Below are 14448 nucleotides of genomic sequence, written 5' to 3' on the forward strand. Positions count from 1 at the left end.
CAGAAATTGTAGTTTCACTGATACTGACTGACACATATGCCAATATGCAGATACAGAGAAATACAAATAAGGAGGAAGTAAATTTGTGTAGAACAATACACAAATGATGTGATGAGCTGAATGAGGGATGAGAGCAGATATAATAATCACAGTGCAAACAGAAACATCAGATCAGAGTCCTGCACGGGTTCGGGTACCCGATGAGTGACCTGCAAATTTTGCTCAGACAGGTGAAAAATATCCAACTGTGTCGTATACGGGAGCGGGTCCCGTGCGGGTCTAAACACGGGTTTAAAACAATCACATGCAAACGTAAAAATATATGCATATTTTTAGGAACACATCTACAAAAAAATATGCCTGTATTTGTGCCCACACTCTCCCGGGAGTCACTATACCTACTTTCACTTTTAAAAATTCATCATAACCGCACGCGCGATCTGCTTGCAGTCGTCGAGATGGATGCTGAGGAGTTGAAGAAAATAATAGTTAGTGGATATTGTACAGTTGTCGACAATACGTCATCAAAAATCAAGTCCAGTGTGTGGGAGAAATTTGGAGTTATCTGAAGAAAACAATATTGTGAAAGGGTTTGCTGCATGCATTTTCGTGTTGGATAGCCGCAAATGTGGAACTTCATCGCTGAGGAAGTACGCAGATAACTGTGGTAACAAACCAAGCAGTTCTATCGAACAGTATCTTTCAAATTTAACACTGTTATATGTGTGGTGTGCAGGGCGTGTTTGAACCACCCCAGCAAGCAATAGCCGTCTTTTCAACGTCTGGGTTAAATATAGACCCGATATAGTCCGGCTATGTGTAACCCACTTTTAGCCCAAATAACATTTAATCTGGATAAATGTATTTTTTTCCAAAATAACTTGTGAGATGTATGATATTCCATCATGTAAGCAAAGTCTACCGTGATTACAAGTTGTTTGGCTTACTTTATTTTAGGCTACATGTTATAGGCTGTGCGTAGCCACGATTTAGCTCGTAGGCCTATTCAGACCCGGCTATTGTAGCCCACTTTTAGTCAAAACTGATTGTAGTTTTTTGCCAGGCAGTGCATGAAATGGTTGATATTCCATCATGTTCGCATTGGTATGATATCTACAAGGTTCAATATGTCATTTCACGACATGGTCGATCTGTAGTCACGATTTAGCTCCGAATTGGACGGCTATATGCGGTCTGCTTTAGCCCACCTGGCGAAATCAAAGCAATCTGGTCTACGTACGGCTTGGCTATAGCCCAGATTCAGACCAGCGATCTAGTATAAGAATATTAGTCTTTTAAATGTTTTCGCTCACACAGCTTAATATGTTTTATGTCAAACATTCATACACAATCTACGATAAAAAATCAAATCAAATGCAATTGCATTTCCCAACCGCTAGATGGCACAATCGAAACACTACTGAGACATGTCTACTGGGACTACTGGCATTGCGCGACTAGATCACTTTAGCCAAATTTCGCGAAAACATTTCCGCCATTTTATTTTACATGAGGCAGCTGTCGGAGAGCAACGGTCTGAGTGAAAATCTGAACATTTATACTTCGATCTTGTAAGTATGCGTGTTATTTTTGATATGTTCATTGTTTAAATTAGTTAGTTGTTATAATGTGTAGGAACCGTGACATTTTAACATTAACATTGCAGAGTACTATTTTTCTCCAAAAAGTTAACGTTACCTGCACGTGTTATTGCAAATGTATCTAAATTAAATGAATGTGGTAAGCATGAAACTATGAAACTTATCATTACTATTTTTTTATTATTAATAAGATACCAGTATATTTTGGTTTTTAAATTACAGTTGATTTAAAGCAAATTTTGTAAGTACTTTATATAAAATTTAACAGCAGCATAGTGCAACACGAAAAGAAAAAAAACATAAAGTCTTGTTTGTAAATAATTAAAATATGCAGCATACATTCAGTTTTCAGTGAATTTGTTTCAGATATAAATCTGAATGCTGCTTCTCCATGTTTTGTTTTGACTTTGGAGATATAAAAGTAGCTGGCTACTGTCCCAGATGTCCTGAGAGGTCTGCTCTGGATGGTTCAGTGCATCAGAAGATTAGAAATTTACTTTGGTCTTAAAATGTTACTTTAATAACCAACTGTAGTTTTTTTTTATATTAATTTTTTGACAGACAGATAGCCAGTGTAAAAACCTCAGAACTGGAGTGATGTAATCCACTTTATTTGATTTAGACACTGTTTATTGCAAATTATCCTGCAATCAGTCAACAAAGTACTTGTCAATGACTACCATTAAATGTCTTGTTACCAACATTCATCAAAATATATATTTTTTTGTGTGTGTTCAACAGAAGAAAGACATATACAGGTTTGGAACCAAGTGAAAGTGAGTAAATGATTACATGTTTTTTTTTTTTTTTTTTTTTTTTTTTAAGTGAACTACGCCTATAAGTATCTTTTTATGTTTATTAGAGTTATATGAGTAAGTGATAAAGAATGATTTATAGTGATAGTTCACTTTGAAATTAAATTTTGATATGTTTTAGCTCACCTTATGGGCATCCAAGATGTAGGTGTCTTTGTTTCAGTAGTTTCAATTTTTATATTTTTAGGTCAAACTGTTCTTGTCTGTCAGTCATATAATGCAGGTCTATATGGTCACCACCTGAAAGAGCATGCACAGAGAAGTCCAAATTAAACAATTCCCCACCATAAGTACACACTGATGGCCTAAGACACGAAACGAGTGGTTTGTGTCAGAAAACGAACAGTATTTGTATTGTTTTTACCTCTTATACACAGCCACGTCTAAGTGATCTGAGGGCGCGCGTGCTTCGGTGTGTGCGCGTTCTGGCTTAGTCTAAGTGCGGCGCTTGCGCGAATTAAGCCAGAACGCGGACGCATCACACACCTGGAAGCACGCGAGCCCTCATATCACTTGGACGTGGCTGTGTACAAGAGGTAAAAACGATATAAATACTGTTCATTTTCTCACACAGACTGCTCTGAAAAACGCTTCAGTGAGCTCAATTATAGTAACGCCACATTTTTAATGACAGTAACGAGAACGCCGTTTTTAATGGAGGAAGCAATAATTAGTTTGATTACTCATTATTGAAAAAAATAACGCCGTTTATTTATAACGCCGTTATTCCCATCACTGTATATGTATATGAAGAGTTCAGATGCAAAAGCCTCTAAGTGCCATCTGAAATTTTCTTCTCGAATGTTCATTTTTATCAAGCTCATATATGTAAGTTCAGTAATTTCACTTAAATGACAATTAATAGGTAATTTTCATTGCCATTTAAGTGAAATTACTGAACTTGCATATATGAGCTTGATAAAAATGAACATTCGAGAAGAAAATTTCAGATATATATGTATATGTATGTGTGTGTGTATATAGCCTATATATATATATATAAATATATATATATATATATGCCTTGTACAGAATTGTTCAATACGCGTATCGTTACACCCCGTATTGCATCACCATTACGCGAGCAAAAATGTTCAATTATTGATATTCATTTATTTATAATATTGATATAAATTATTGTCTATATTGATATAAATTATATAGTCTCAATCTACACTCACCTAAAAGATTATTAGGAACACCTGTTCAATTTCTCATTAATGCAATTATCTAATCAACCAATCACATGGCAGTTGCTTCACTGCATTTTGGGGTGTGGTCCTGGTCAAGACAATCTCCTGAACTCCAAACTGAATGTCAGAATGGGAAAGAAAGGTGATTTAAGCCATTTTGAGCGTGGCATGGTTGTTGGTGCCAGACGTGCCGGTCTGAGTATTTCACAATCTGCTCAGTTACTGGGATTTTCACGCACAACCATTTCTAGGGTTTACAAAGAATGGTGTGAAAAGGGAAAAACATCCAGTATGCGGCAGTCCTGTGGGCGAAAATGCCTTGTTGATGCTAGAGGTCAGAGGAGAATGGGCCGACTGATTCAAGCTGATAGAAGAGCAACTTTGACTGAAATAACCACTTGTTACAACCGAGGTATGCAGCAAAGCATTTGTGAAGCCACAACACGAACAACCTTGAGGCGGATGGGCTACAACAGCAGAAGACCCCACCGGGTACCACTCATCTCCACTACAAATAGGAAAAAGAGGCTACAATTTGCACGAGCTCACCAAAATTGGACAGTTGAAGACTGGAAAAATGTTGCCTGGTCTGATGAGTCTCGATTTCTGTTGAGACATTCAGATGGTAGAGTCAGAATTTGGCGTAAACAGAATGAGAACATGGATCCATCATGCCTTGTTACCACTGTGCAGGCTGGTGGTGGTGGTGTAATGGTGTGGGGGATGTTTTCTTGGCACACTTTAGGCCCCTTAGTGCCAATTGGGCATCGTTTAAATGCCACGGCCTACCTGAGCATTGTTTCTGACCATGTCCATCCCTTTATGACCACCATGTACCCATCCTCTGATGGCTACTTCCAGCAGGATAATGCACCATGTCACAAAGCTCGAATCATTTCAAATTGGTTTCTTAAACATGACAATGAGTTCACTGTACTAAAATGGCCCCCACATCACCAGATCTCAACCCAATAGAGCATCTTTGGGATGTGGTGGAACGGGAGCTTCATGCCCTGGATGTGCATCCCACAAATCTCCATCAACTGCAAGATGCTATCCTATCAATATGGGCCAACATTTCTAAAGAATGCTTTCAGCACCTTGTTGAATCAATGCCACGTAGAATTAAGGCAGTTCTGAAGGCGAAAGGGGGTCAAACACAGTATTAGTATGGTGTTCCTAATAATCCTTTAGGTGAGTGTATATTCTGTTAACTCTATATTGGCCAGCTCTAGTGTGCATCCTAGTAAAAGTGATTGACTGTAATTAGTTAATTTGCTTAATTGTTAGTTAATTGCTTTTCTTGAGCAATAATTCTTTCCTTTTTCTCATTTGGCAGACGCAGTGATGACCAGCTGTCCATCAGCTACGGAATGTGAAATAAAAAACGTTATTTCAAATCATTTCAAACAAGCTCCAGGGAGGGCAGGGGGTGGGGGTTATGGATCTAAATAAACAGTTGTTAATTAAAAATTTTAATATCTTAATTTGTTTTACATATTTTTCAAATGTTTTATTTGTTCATTTTTATGTTTGAATGTTGTCTATATAATTGTTCAAAATAAATCCCTTTATATTCAATTAGTTTGGATGGATTTTCATTTATGAGAACCTGTTATTTTTGAGTGAAAAGAATCCTTATGCCTCATTTTGTTGTCTATTACATGTATATGTAGTGTAATTGATGACTAGTCTATTCTTGGGCTATGGTTAGACGTCTATTAGATTTTCACTGACAGCCCAAAATAAGCCTTGTTTTAGCCTAGACCCATATTGCCTGTCTATTAGACGTATATATGTAGTCGTTTAATAGTGGTCTAATTGATGACTAGTCTATTCTTGGGCTATGGTTAGACGTCTATTGGACGTATAAATATAGTCGTTCAATAGCTGTCTATTCTTGGGCTATGGTTAGACGTCTATTGGACGTATAAATATAGTCGTTCAATAGCTGTCTATTCTTGGGCTATGGTTAGACGTCTATTGGACGTATAAATATAGTCGTTCAATAGCTGTCTATTCTTGGGCTATGGTTAGACGTCTATTAGACGTATATATGTAGTCATTCAATAGCTGTCTATTCTTGGGCTATGTTTAGACGTCTATTAGATTTTCACTGACAGCCCAAAATTAGCCTCGATTTAGCCTAGACGTCTGGGCTGTGTTTAGACGGCTATTAGACGTCTATTAGACGCGAAATTGCTTGCTGGGACTGATCTATTTAATGACATGTCATTCTAGATAGATAAGTGGTTTGAACCCAAAATTATGAGATGTAGGCTAGACGAAATTGCGTGGCAGATATAGTGTTGTAGCCACATCTGTGTGATTGGTAAAATGTTAAAAGGCTACTCATTTAAGTTAAGTTGCTGCAAAGTTTCGGTCCACGATTCATGGCTGCAACGCACGCTTTCAACTTCAAAGACTTCCAGTACACCACGTGATTGGCCGCCGCAGACATCTATCCAGGCACGAGGAGACCAGCCAACGAACTCGGAAAACCCCCTTGTACCCGACAAAGGGAATCCCCAAAAGCAAAGACGCAAGTACCTCCAGACTCTTAAACTGAACTGGTGCATTGATATAAATGTACTAACCTGCCTAAAACGAGAGAAGGGTTGAATTAATGCTTGATGGTTCGTTCAGGTTATGTCTTATAAGTGCATAGAATCTTGAGATTTCATCATCTCACTCTTAAACTCATTCTTCCCAAACTCTTTCTCTCTTTCTTTCAGCAACTTGTATGAATGTGTGTGTATGCGTGTGTTTGTGTTAGATATTAGTTTTATGTGTTAGTATATAATCAATAAAGTATTGTTTGTATTTGAACAGAGAAGTATTACTTGTGTTATGTGCTTACGAATTTATTGTCTTGAACTGCGATCGAAGTTACCTATGCTTTTACCCTTGATTTATTTCTTAATTTACTGTTAGCGGGGAATTATTCTTTCTTGGCCAGGAAGATATTATATTTCCTAGAGTTAATAATTGTTTATGCTTTCTGTTCATTGGATGAACTGATAAAATGATCATACTATTGATTCTGCTACCTTAAATTCTGAAAAAAATGAAATAATTAATTATTGATCATAATCAGTTATGAATAATAATTAATTATATTTATACGGGCGTATAAACGCTACAGGACTCAGGTATATTTTTCTGAACTGAGTTTATTGAATGGACTGAGAGGTTTTTAACATTTATTTTTGCAGTTTTGTGACCTTGTTTACCATTTATTTTGTATATCTCTTAAGAGAAGTGTTATTCGGGTATTGTTCATTTTTGGGGTAAATTCATGTCAATTTGTTACTCTAATTGAATCATTTGACTCAAAACTTTGATTTGAGTGTATTGGAAGCAACTGGTTTAAACCACAGTAAAACCAGGAAATTAGGACCTTAAATCAAAACTAACCTTATGAACCTAAACAAATAGTCATAATTTAATTAGAGAAATCAAGAAATTTAAACTTCAGCCGGAAAATAAGAAAGAGGGAATTTATCAACCAGAGAGTCAAGAAAGAAAAAGCTTTAATGACAAATTTATTTGTTTTCTTTTGGGTTTATCAATTTATTTCAAATCAGAACTTGATCAGGGTTGATCATATTGTATATTTTTCCCCTTTTGTCAAAAGTTTGACATTTCATTTGGTTTACCTTTGTCATTTATTATGTACTGTTCATTTCATTCATTACATCAATACAAAGAAAAAAAATCATAATAGCTAATACAACAAAAATCTAAAAAACCTCAAACTTGTGTGTTGTGTTTGCTTTGCCTCTTCCGAGCTTGGTATCTTCTGATTGGCCCATTGATCTGGCTCAGTGTATCGAACCCAATTGAAGTTGCTACCTGTTGTCATTCAGTTAATAGTATTGTACACTTATGACAAGTGGGTGTTACACTTGACTCAGGACATCATACAATGCAAACTCAAACCAAAATAAGGCTTAGATGAACATAAGAAAACACCAGTTAGTTTTGGAGGAAAAACACTCAAAGATTGTGTTTCCAAGTGAATGTCGCACAACCTGGGGCATTTTTGACAGTACAAAATCCATATTTAGGGCTTCAAACACACAGCTGACAAATAAGAGTCTTCTCTAATGAAAAGATTCACCATTTTCATAAAAAATAAAATATATATATATATATACACTTTTTAAAAATTCTGAATGAAAATAAAATTAAATGAAATGTATGTTTCATTCAAAAGCCGGAGGGTAATCTCTCCCAGAAAATACAAAACGGACTCATACAATTATGAAGTTCCAGGAAGTCCCTTATATGGACAAATGAATCCAACAAACACACGATTGCGACTATATATTGTTTGTGCTTGTATATATTGTTTTTCATGCAACATCAGTTTATTTTCATATCAGTAAATTATAAACAACGCAGTGCAAATTTCTACAGATAAGATTTGTGAAAAGCATAAAGACACATAAACACAGATATGCAAAGATATTCTTAAAGTATATTCTTAAATTTTAGACATTTAAAGAATAATCATTGGTGTTAGACAACTTTGATAAAATCACATTGTCATGACAATTAACATAGAGAAATAAAACAGAGACTTTTAAAACAGTTAGTAGATTCACTCAGAAATTACTAAAGAACAAATCAAACAAATTAAAGTAAATAAGAAAATAGTGAATAATGAACACAAACATTGACGTCTTCTCTCTCCTAAGATCTGCTGCAGATGAAGTTGAGTTTGTGAGTCTCAGGAAGGCTGATCCAGCGCTGATCTCCTCCAGACTGAACTGCTCCTTTTCTCTTCGTAAGGCTGCAGTTTTCCGGTGTCGTTCCGTTCCCTGGAGCCCAGTTCTGATAGCACACCATCTCTCCGCTCAACCAGAGCCACATGTTCATTTGGCAGTAGTTATGTAAACCCAACCACACCGCCTCAGTAGACGCACGTTTAACCACATTCATCACACGACGCTGCATCTTGTCTGAATGAACCGAGACCAGATCCGTATAATTCTGTCTGCAGTATCTCAGAGCTTCAGGCCACGTCAGAGTCTCTTTGATCAGAATCAGTTTATCTGGACACAAAACAAACCACAAGCAAAAACTAGAGAGAGACTGATCAAAAACAACATGCAGAACAAACACTGTGGAGGAATCTGTCATGTCAGACATGTAGCGTGAACTTTAAGATATCTGGAGGTGATGGATGGATTGTGTGTGTTTGTGAGGATCTGCTCACCTTCATGACACACAAAAGGAAATGGGCCGTCGCAAGAGCCGTCATACCATTGACCCAGAACATTTAATTGTACAGTACACTGTTGCACTGTAAAGTTTCCATTATTTGGTCGAATAGGAGCCCAGTATCTGAATGAGGAGTTACTCTGATCTGACCACTGCCATGAGTCTCTGAACAGACCGATCCAGACATCATTAGATATGTGACTATCATTGATGAACTTCTGAATCTGTTGATTCTCATTCTGGTTCCTCACACTGACCAGATCAATGTGATTCTGTCTGCAGTAACTCTGAGCGTCTCTCCAGTTCTTCGTCTGATTGACAAAGACGAGTCCTGTGTTCACTTTAAGAAAAACACATGGAAACAGATTCATAAATCAGTTTCTTCATTATTCTTACGCCAGTTTACAGTTTGGAAGTAAAGAGGACCAGTGGTCATCAGAAACTAGTGATGTTACACATGACACTGAAACTTCAAAGCGCATATCGAGTTTTCAGCGCAATATCTCATGAATCTCCGTGCCGGAACGCGTATTGCTTTCAGAGAAACACGTGATCAACGAAAAATGAAGCCTCACTTTCTGTCCAGTCTCGTGAATGCTTCACTTTGCGTGTCGGAATGTTTGAACTCAGACCACTACTCTACAGGTTTTTGGAAGTTTAAGTCCATTTACTATTTTTATTTTATTTTTTGTAAATAGACCTATAGCCTGTGTTACATGATCACATATTCTGGCATATAAACATCATAGAAACCATAAAGTAATTAGACCACCATTTACTTGCATCAAGCAACTTTGTTGGTATTTTTATTAATAGTATTCATATAATTGTTAGATTTAATTTATTGCTACACTTTAATATGTGATTTATATTATCAGAAAACTGAACATTTAGCGTTGCCAGGCTTTTATTTCCTCTCAATAGATAAAACAACGGCGCTGTGGACAGGGTTTATGGTGGCTATAAATTTGACCTGCCACAAGATGGCGCTGTTTTCAACACTCTTGATGCTTCCAATCTTTTCCTGGAACAATCGGGGAAATTCTCAGTGCTTCATGAGGCTTCATTTCTCCATCCCTATCAGAAACATGTGTCATTCATAGACTGATTTTGCTGATAACTGTTGTGACAAACTGCTGGCCCAGCCAGACAGCACCAGGTGGAGTTGATCTGCTCATTAGCAGGGTAGACACAGGCGGTGTACGAATACACCCTTAAATAGGGCATATTTGAGGAAACAGCCATTTGTAGTGGTGTGCAAAATCCTGTTTTATATCTTTGTATGCTCTTAAAGTGGTGTTTGTACTTGTGTTTAAAAGTTTTTCACCTGACTGATTGACTGCATCAAACTTTCAAAATAAAAAAGAAAGAGAGCAAAAGTGTGGTCAAAGAGTGAAGTCTAGTTTAATTATTATTGTAGGCTATTAGAAAGTGGCAGAGTTCTGCACACTGAGAACCGTGCAAAATATTGAGGAATCACTTGACAATAGCATTAAGTACCATTTAGTGAATTTTCATGACAAATTTATTGCAACTTTATATTTCTCCATTATGTGTCCTTACACATTTCTGTGGAAAACTGGATTCAGACACACAGAGCTGAATGAGAGACACATCAAACAGATGAAGATGTTACACTGCATATTAATGTTTGTTAACTAGTCCATAGAAATGTGTCAGTAAAAAAAAAAAAAAAAAAGTATATATATATATATATATATAATAATAATTGTTGGATTGTAGAATTATATTTTAGGCTATTCAAATGATTATTGTTCCAATATTAATAATAATGTTACTGTTTATCTTTTATTTATTTTTTAATTTTTTAATTGCAATGGACAATGTGTCCGTGTGAGTTCCCTTAAAGTTCATCTAAGAATGAAGTTTTTACGGGTTAGTGTTGAGAACCTAAATCAGCAGCTCATGGCGTTCAGATTGTTTATCACATACTTTGTAGCTAATGATCACAAATTCATGTCTGAAATGTTTAATTTGTTTTAATTCAAAAATCAAAACAAAATTATTATATATACTGAAATTTGTTCTCGGAACAAGACTTTTGTTCATATATATCATTCAAGATGTGTAAATTATTGTATGTCTACTTGACATTATATGCATTCATTAATTCATTACAATTTATATCATTTACAGTATATATTGTTGCTGAAAAAAGAAATATGTTAATGTCAGATTCCCAGAGTTATCAACAACAGAAGATCAACATGTTCATTATCGGTTTATTTTCTAGCCAGAAGTTGAAACTGTGACAAATATCCACAGTCTCCTTTATATGTAGCAGCATTTAGTATTACATTTTGTACAGTATATTCATCATATTTTTTTTATAAATGAATGTTTATTGTGATTGTATGGAGCTGCACTTACTGTTAGATGAACTGCAGCTGAAAGTCAGGCTGTTACTACATGACCAATCATTCCATTGTCCATTTCTCATGAAAGCACACTCATCTCTGCCATCAGGTGGTCCAGGTCTCCAGTTCAGATAGAGCGCAGGTTCACCTGAAGACCACTGCCATTTATCAACACTCGTCCTCTTCAGCCCAATCCAGATAGCCTGAACACTTTCCACACTCTTCTTCAGCTCGTTCATGTCGTTCATGTTGTCAACGGTGGCCAGATCTGTGTAATTCTCTCTGCAGAATCTCTGAGCTTCAGTCCAGGTCTTCGTCACGTTTATAAAGTGATACTGACGCTGAACACATTCAGATACGGAGCAGAGAGCTGTGAAAGAGAGCGTTTGATTTAATGCTTTTCATAACAGGGTCAAACCTGATGAAACTATAAACCATAAATAATACAACAAACACACTCACCAATGAGAAGAAGAATCAAATATAGAGTTTGGTCCATTTCTGAGGAAGAAACACAGAAAAACTCAGACATCAAACATTCCCTGATTCATTTTGGAGTAAAATATGACAATTTCAGTTAGCATCTTAAAAGCTGCATGCATTCACTGTACATAATCATTCAGACAATATTAACATCTGAAAGTGTAATTGTGTTTGAAGAATGAACATGTTCTTACTTTAGAGGTCGTGTGTTTCTGTCCTGAGTCTGATGTTTCTGTCTGATACGTGATTATTATATCTGCTCTCATCCCTCATTCAGCTCATCACATCATTTGTTTATTTCTGTGAAAACCCCTATTTCATATTTTACTTCCTCTTGTGTGTTTCTCTGTCTCGATTCTCTTTTGGTTGGAGGGGGAGGGGGAGGGGTAGGGGTAGGGGGAAGGGCCAGATAGCCCTTGAAACTAAGATTTTTCGGGACCACACTTTAAATGAAGGGGTATGAGAAATGTACCTGCATACACCGGCTACAGAGGCAACATGACTGCCAATAATCATTTTCTTTATGTCACATTCAGTCTTGTGTTCATATTTACGGTCATGTTCTTCAAAGAAATGTTTGCAAAAAAATCGTTGAAGTTCGTTAACGATTTTCCCGCAACATATTTTCATGTCTGATACCTGGTGAATGTAATTGCGGCAGGTAATTAGCTTATCTTTTACTGTACGTCTGCTATGAACGCATTGTTTTCTTGTGGTTATATGTGAACACGATATAAACAAACAGTGCTTACGCAGTTTCGTGCTTTTTGCAACATGAGCAACCAGTCTTGTATGTTCTTTATCAAAAAGGGACACCTGAGGAAACCCGGAGGCTCATTCGTTTTCGCGCTGACAACGAGCAACGTTTCCTGAAGTCCAAAAATACTTAGGCGTCGAAGATATCGTCATCTCCGTTGTTTTCTGAGTTAACTTCAGAGGAAAAATGCAAAAAAAAATAGCTGTAACTCACGCAATTGAGATGACTACAGCTGACGACGGCATCTTGGAAGTTTGTGATAAACATTGGCGCATCTCCTGTGACGTAGGCGCTAGCAACGACGTGTATAATGACGTGTAGTAGTGGTGTCCCATTTCTTAGGGGAATATTTTCACCCCTGCGCCTTGCCACTCTGTTTCAAGGGGCAAGGGTAAGGGGTAGGCGCAGGGTTAGGGGTAGGCGAAGGGGTATAAAATAGAATACCCCTAACCCACCCTTAATGTTGTTTAAGCTCCATCTATCCAAAATACATTTCACGTCATTAGAAAGAACATGGAAAATGACGCAGATAGAAAGATCGTAGAGCGCATCCAAACGGACATAAAACGATCAAAATACTCATAAAAAACACTATACAAATCAATCAGTGTCTACTGTGAGCAATCCTTTTATAAAGTGTCAAACATTTTATATGAAATTATATATTTTTATCTTTTAGTGTGGAGCGACCACAGAAAGGACTCCCCCCACAGCAGTTCTCTTTAGCCCTGACACAGCGGCCCACAGACATAATACATACATAGTAAATACCTAATAATAAATAATAATATAAATACCTAATAGGCCTTTTTCACGGAGGTTAGAACGCACATCCGGTTCAGCGTTTGTTGTGTAAAGCGACTTCCGGTAGCGTCGCTCATTTCACAAATAATGAGCAGTGACAACCATATTTGAGTTTTCATGCTTTCCAAGCGATGACTGTCTGACAAAGAAGTGGATGCATGCTATTAGACGCGTAGAAGGCCCGATGTTTAAGATCCCTAGAGGTAGCACATTTGTTTGTAGCCAGCACTTTATCGACGCTAATTACACTGACGCTACTGGTCGTAAGCGCTTTCCCGTCCCAATTTATGTGGAACAACTGGGGAGAAACTTCACAAGAGTCGGTTTACAAAAGAGTTAGAGTTCAAACCATACTTGATACTTTTCCTATCCCTTCTTCTGATACGTTCTTCAGAACATAGCCTAAGTTGTTTATTTTTTACAACATTGTGTTCATATATTTTTTTAATCAACGAAATGTCAATCTTCGTCTTTATAACAGAATATACAATACAATACAAAAATCTTCAAGATACAGCCTACAATCTTCACATGTATAACGGATTGTCACCTTATAAACAGTCCTTTGTGTGGTGGAATAAGCAATGCTATATAGAAATAAATGGTTAGCATCTTAATTTAAACTTTATTTTATTATTTTATTAGTTCATTAATTATGCTCAACTAATTAAATGTAAAGAGCTGGATACTAGTTACTAATTAATTAATGTCAACTATTAAATGTAGGCTATTGATTAGAGTTGGTATAGACTAAAGATGTTTCTAGACTAGTAGTCATTAATTTAAGCAATTAGGACTAATCGTGTGTTTATATTCAATCCTGGGTGAATATAGGCTTTAGGCTATTCCGCGCTCAAGCGCAAGTGTAAATCTTGGTGCAAAGCACCAGCAAAAGTAGGCTAATGATAATAAATGTTTCTGAAAAAATAACGAAGCATTTTAATTGTTTATTAATAAACTAGTGTTTTCTAAATCAGTGTAGGCTGCAAACATATCTCAACCCATTCTCACTCCCAAGCAGAGATGGGCATAAATACATGGAAATGTATTTAAAATACAAATACAAAATACTGTGTGGAAAAATGTATTTAAATACAAATACAAAATACTGTGTGAAAAAATGTATTTAAATACAAATACAGTATTTTGTATTTTGAAAATACATAAAATACATGTGAAATTGTCCAT

The 14448-nt window shown here is 36.5% G+C and overlaps 1 protein-coding gene and 1 long non-coding RNA gene across 2 annotated transcripts; one reads left to right on the forward strand and one right to left on the reverse strand.

The window, feature by feature from the left end:
• The first annotated feature begins 1516 nt into the window (after positions 1–1516).
• Positions 1517–5020, forward strand: LOC307155889. The gene is made up of 3 exons (XR_013820604.1): positions 1517–1571; positions 2343–2377; positions 4949–5020. It is a non-coding gene; the product is annotated as an uncharacterized lncRNA (long non-coding RNA).
• Positions 5021–7947: 2927 nt separating this feature from the next.
• Positions 7948–11984, reverse strand: LOC307155877 (C-type mannose receptor 2-like). Its single transcript, XM_079866869.1, has 5 exons — positions 11894–11984; positions 11679–11717; positions 11230–11586; positions 8834–9178; positions 7948–8669 (listed from the first exon to the last, which is right to left on the reverse strand). The coding sequence occupies exons 2-5, from the start codon at positions 11713–11715 to the stop codon at positions 8308–8310; spliced, it is 1101 nt and encodes a 366-aa protein (XP_079722995.1). The 5' UTR covers positions 11716–11717; positions 11894–11984; the 3' UTR covers positions 7948–8307.
• Between the last annotated feature and the right edge of the window lie 2464 nt (positions 11985–14448).

This window comes from Squalius cephalus, assembly GCF_949319135.1.
Source record: "Squalius cephalus genome assembly, chromosome: 3".
NCBI classification, from domain to species: domain Eukaryota; kingdom Metazoa; phylum Chordata; class Actinopteri; order Cypriniformes; family Leuciscidae; genus Squalius; species Squalius cephalus.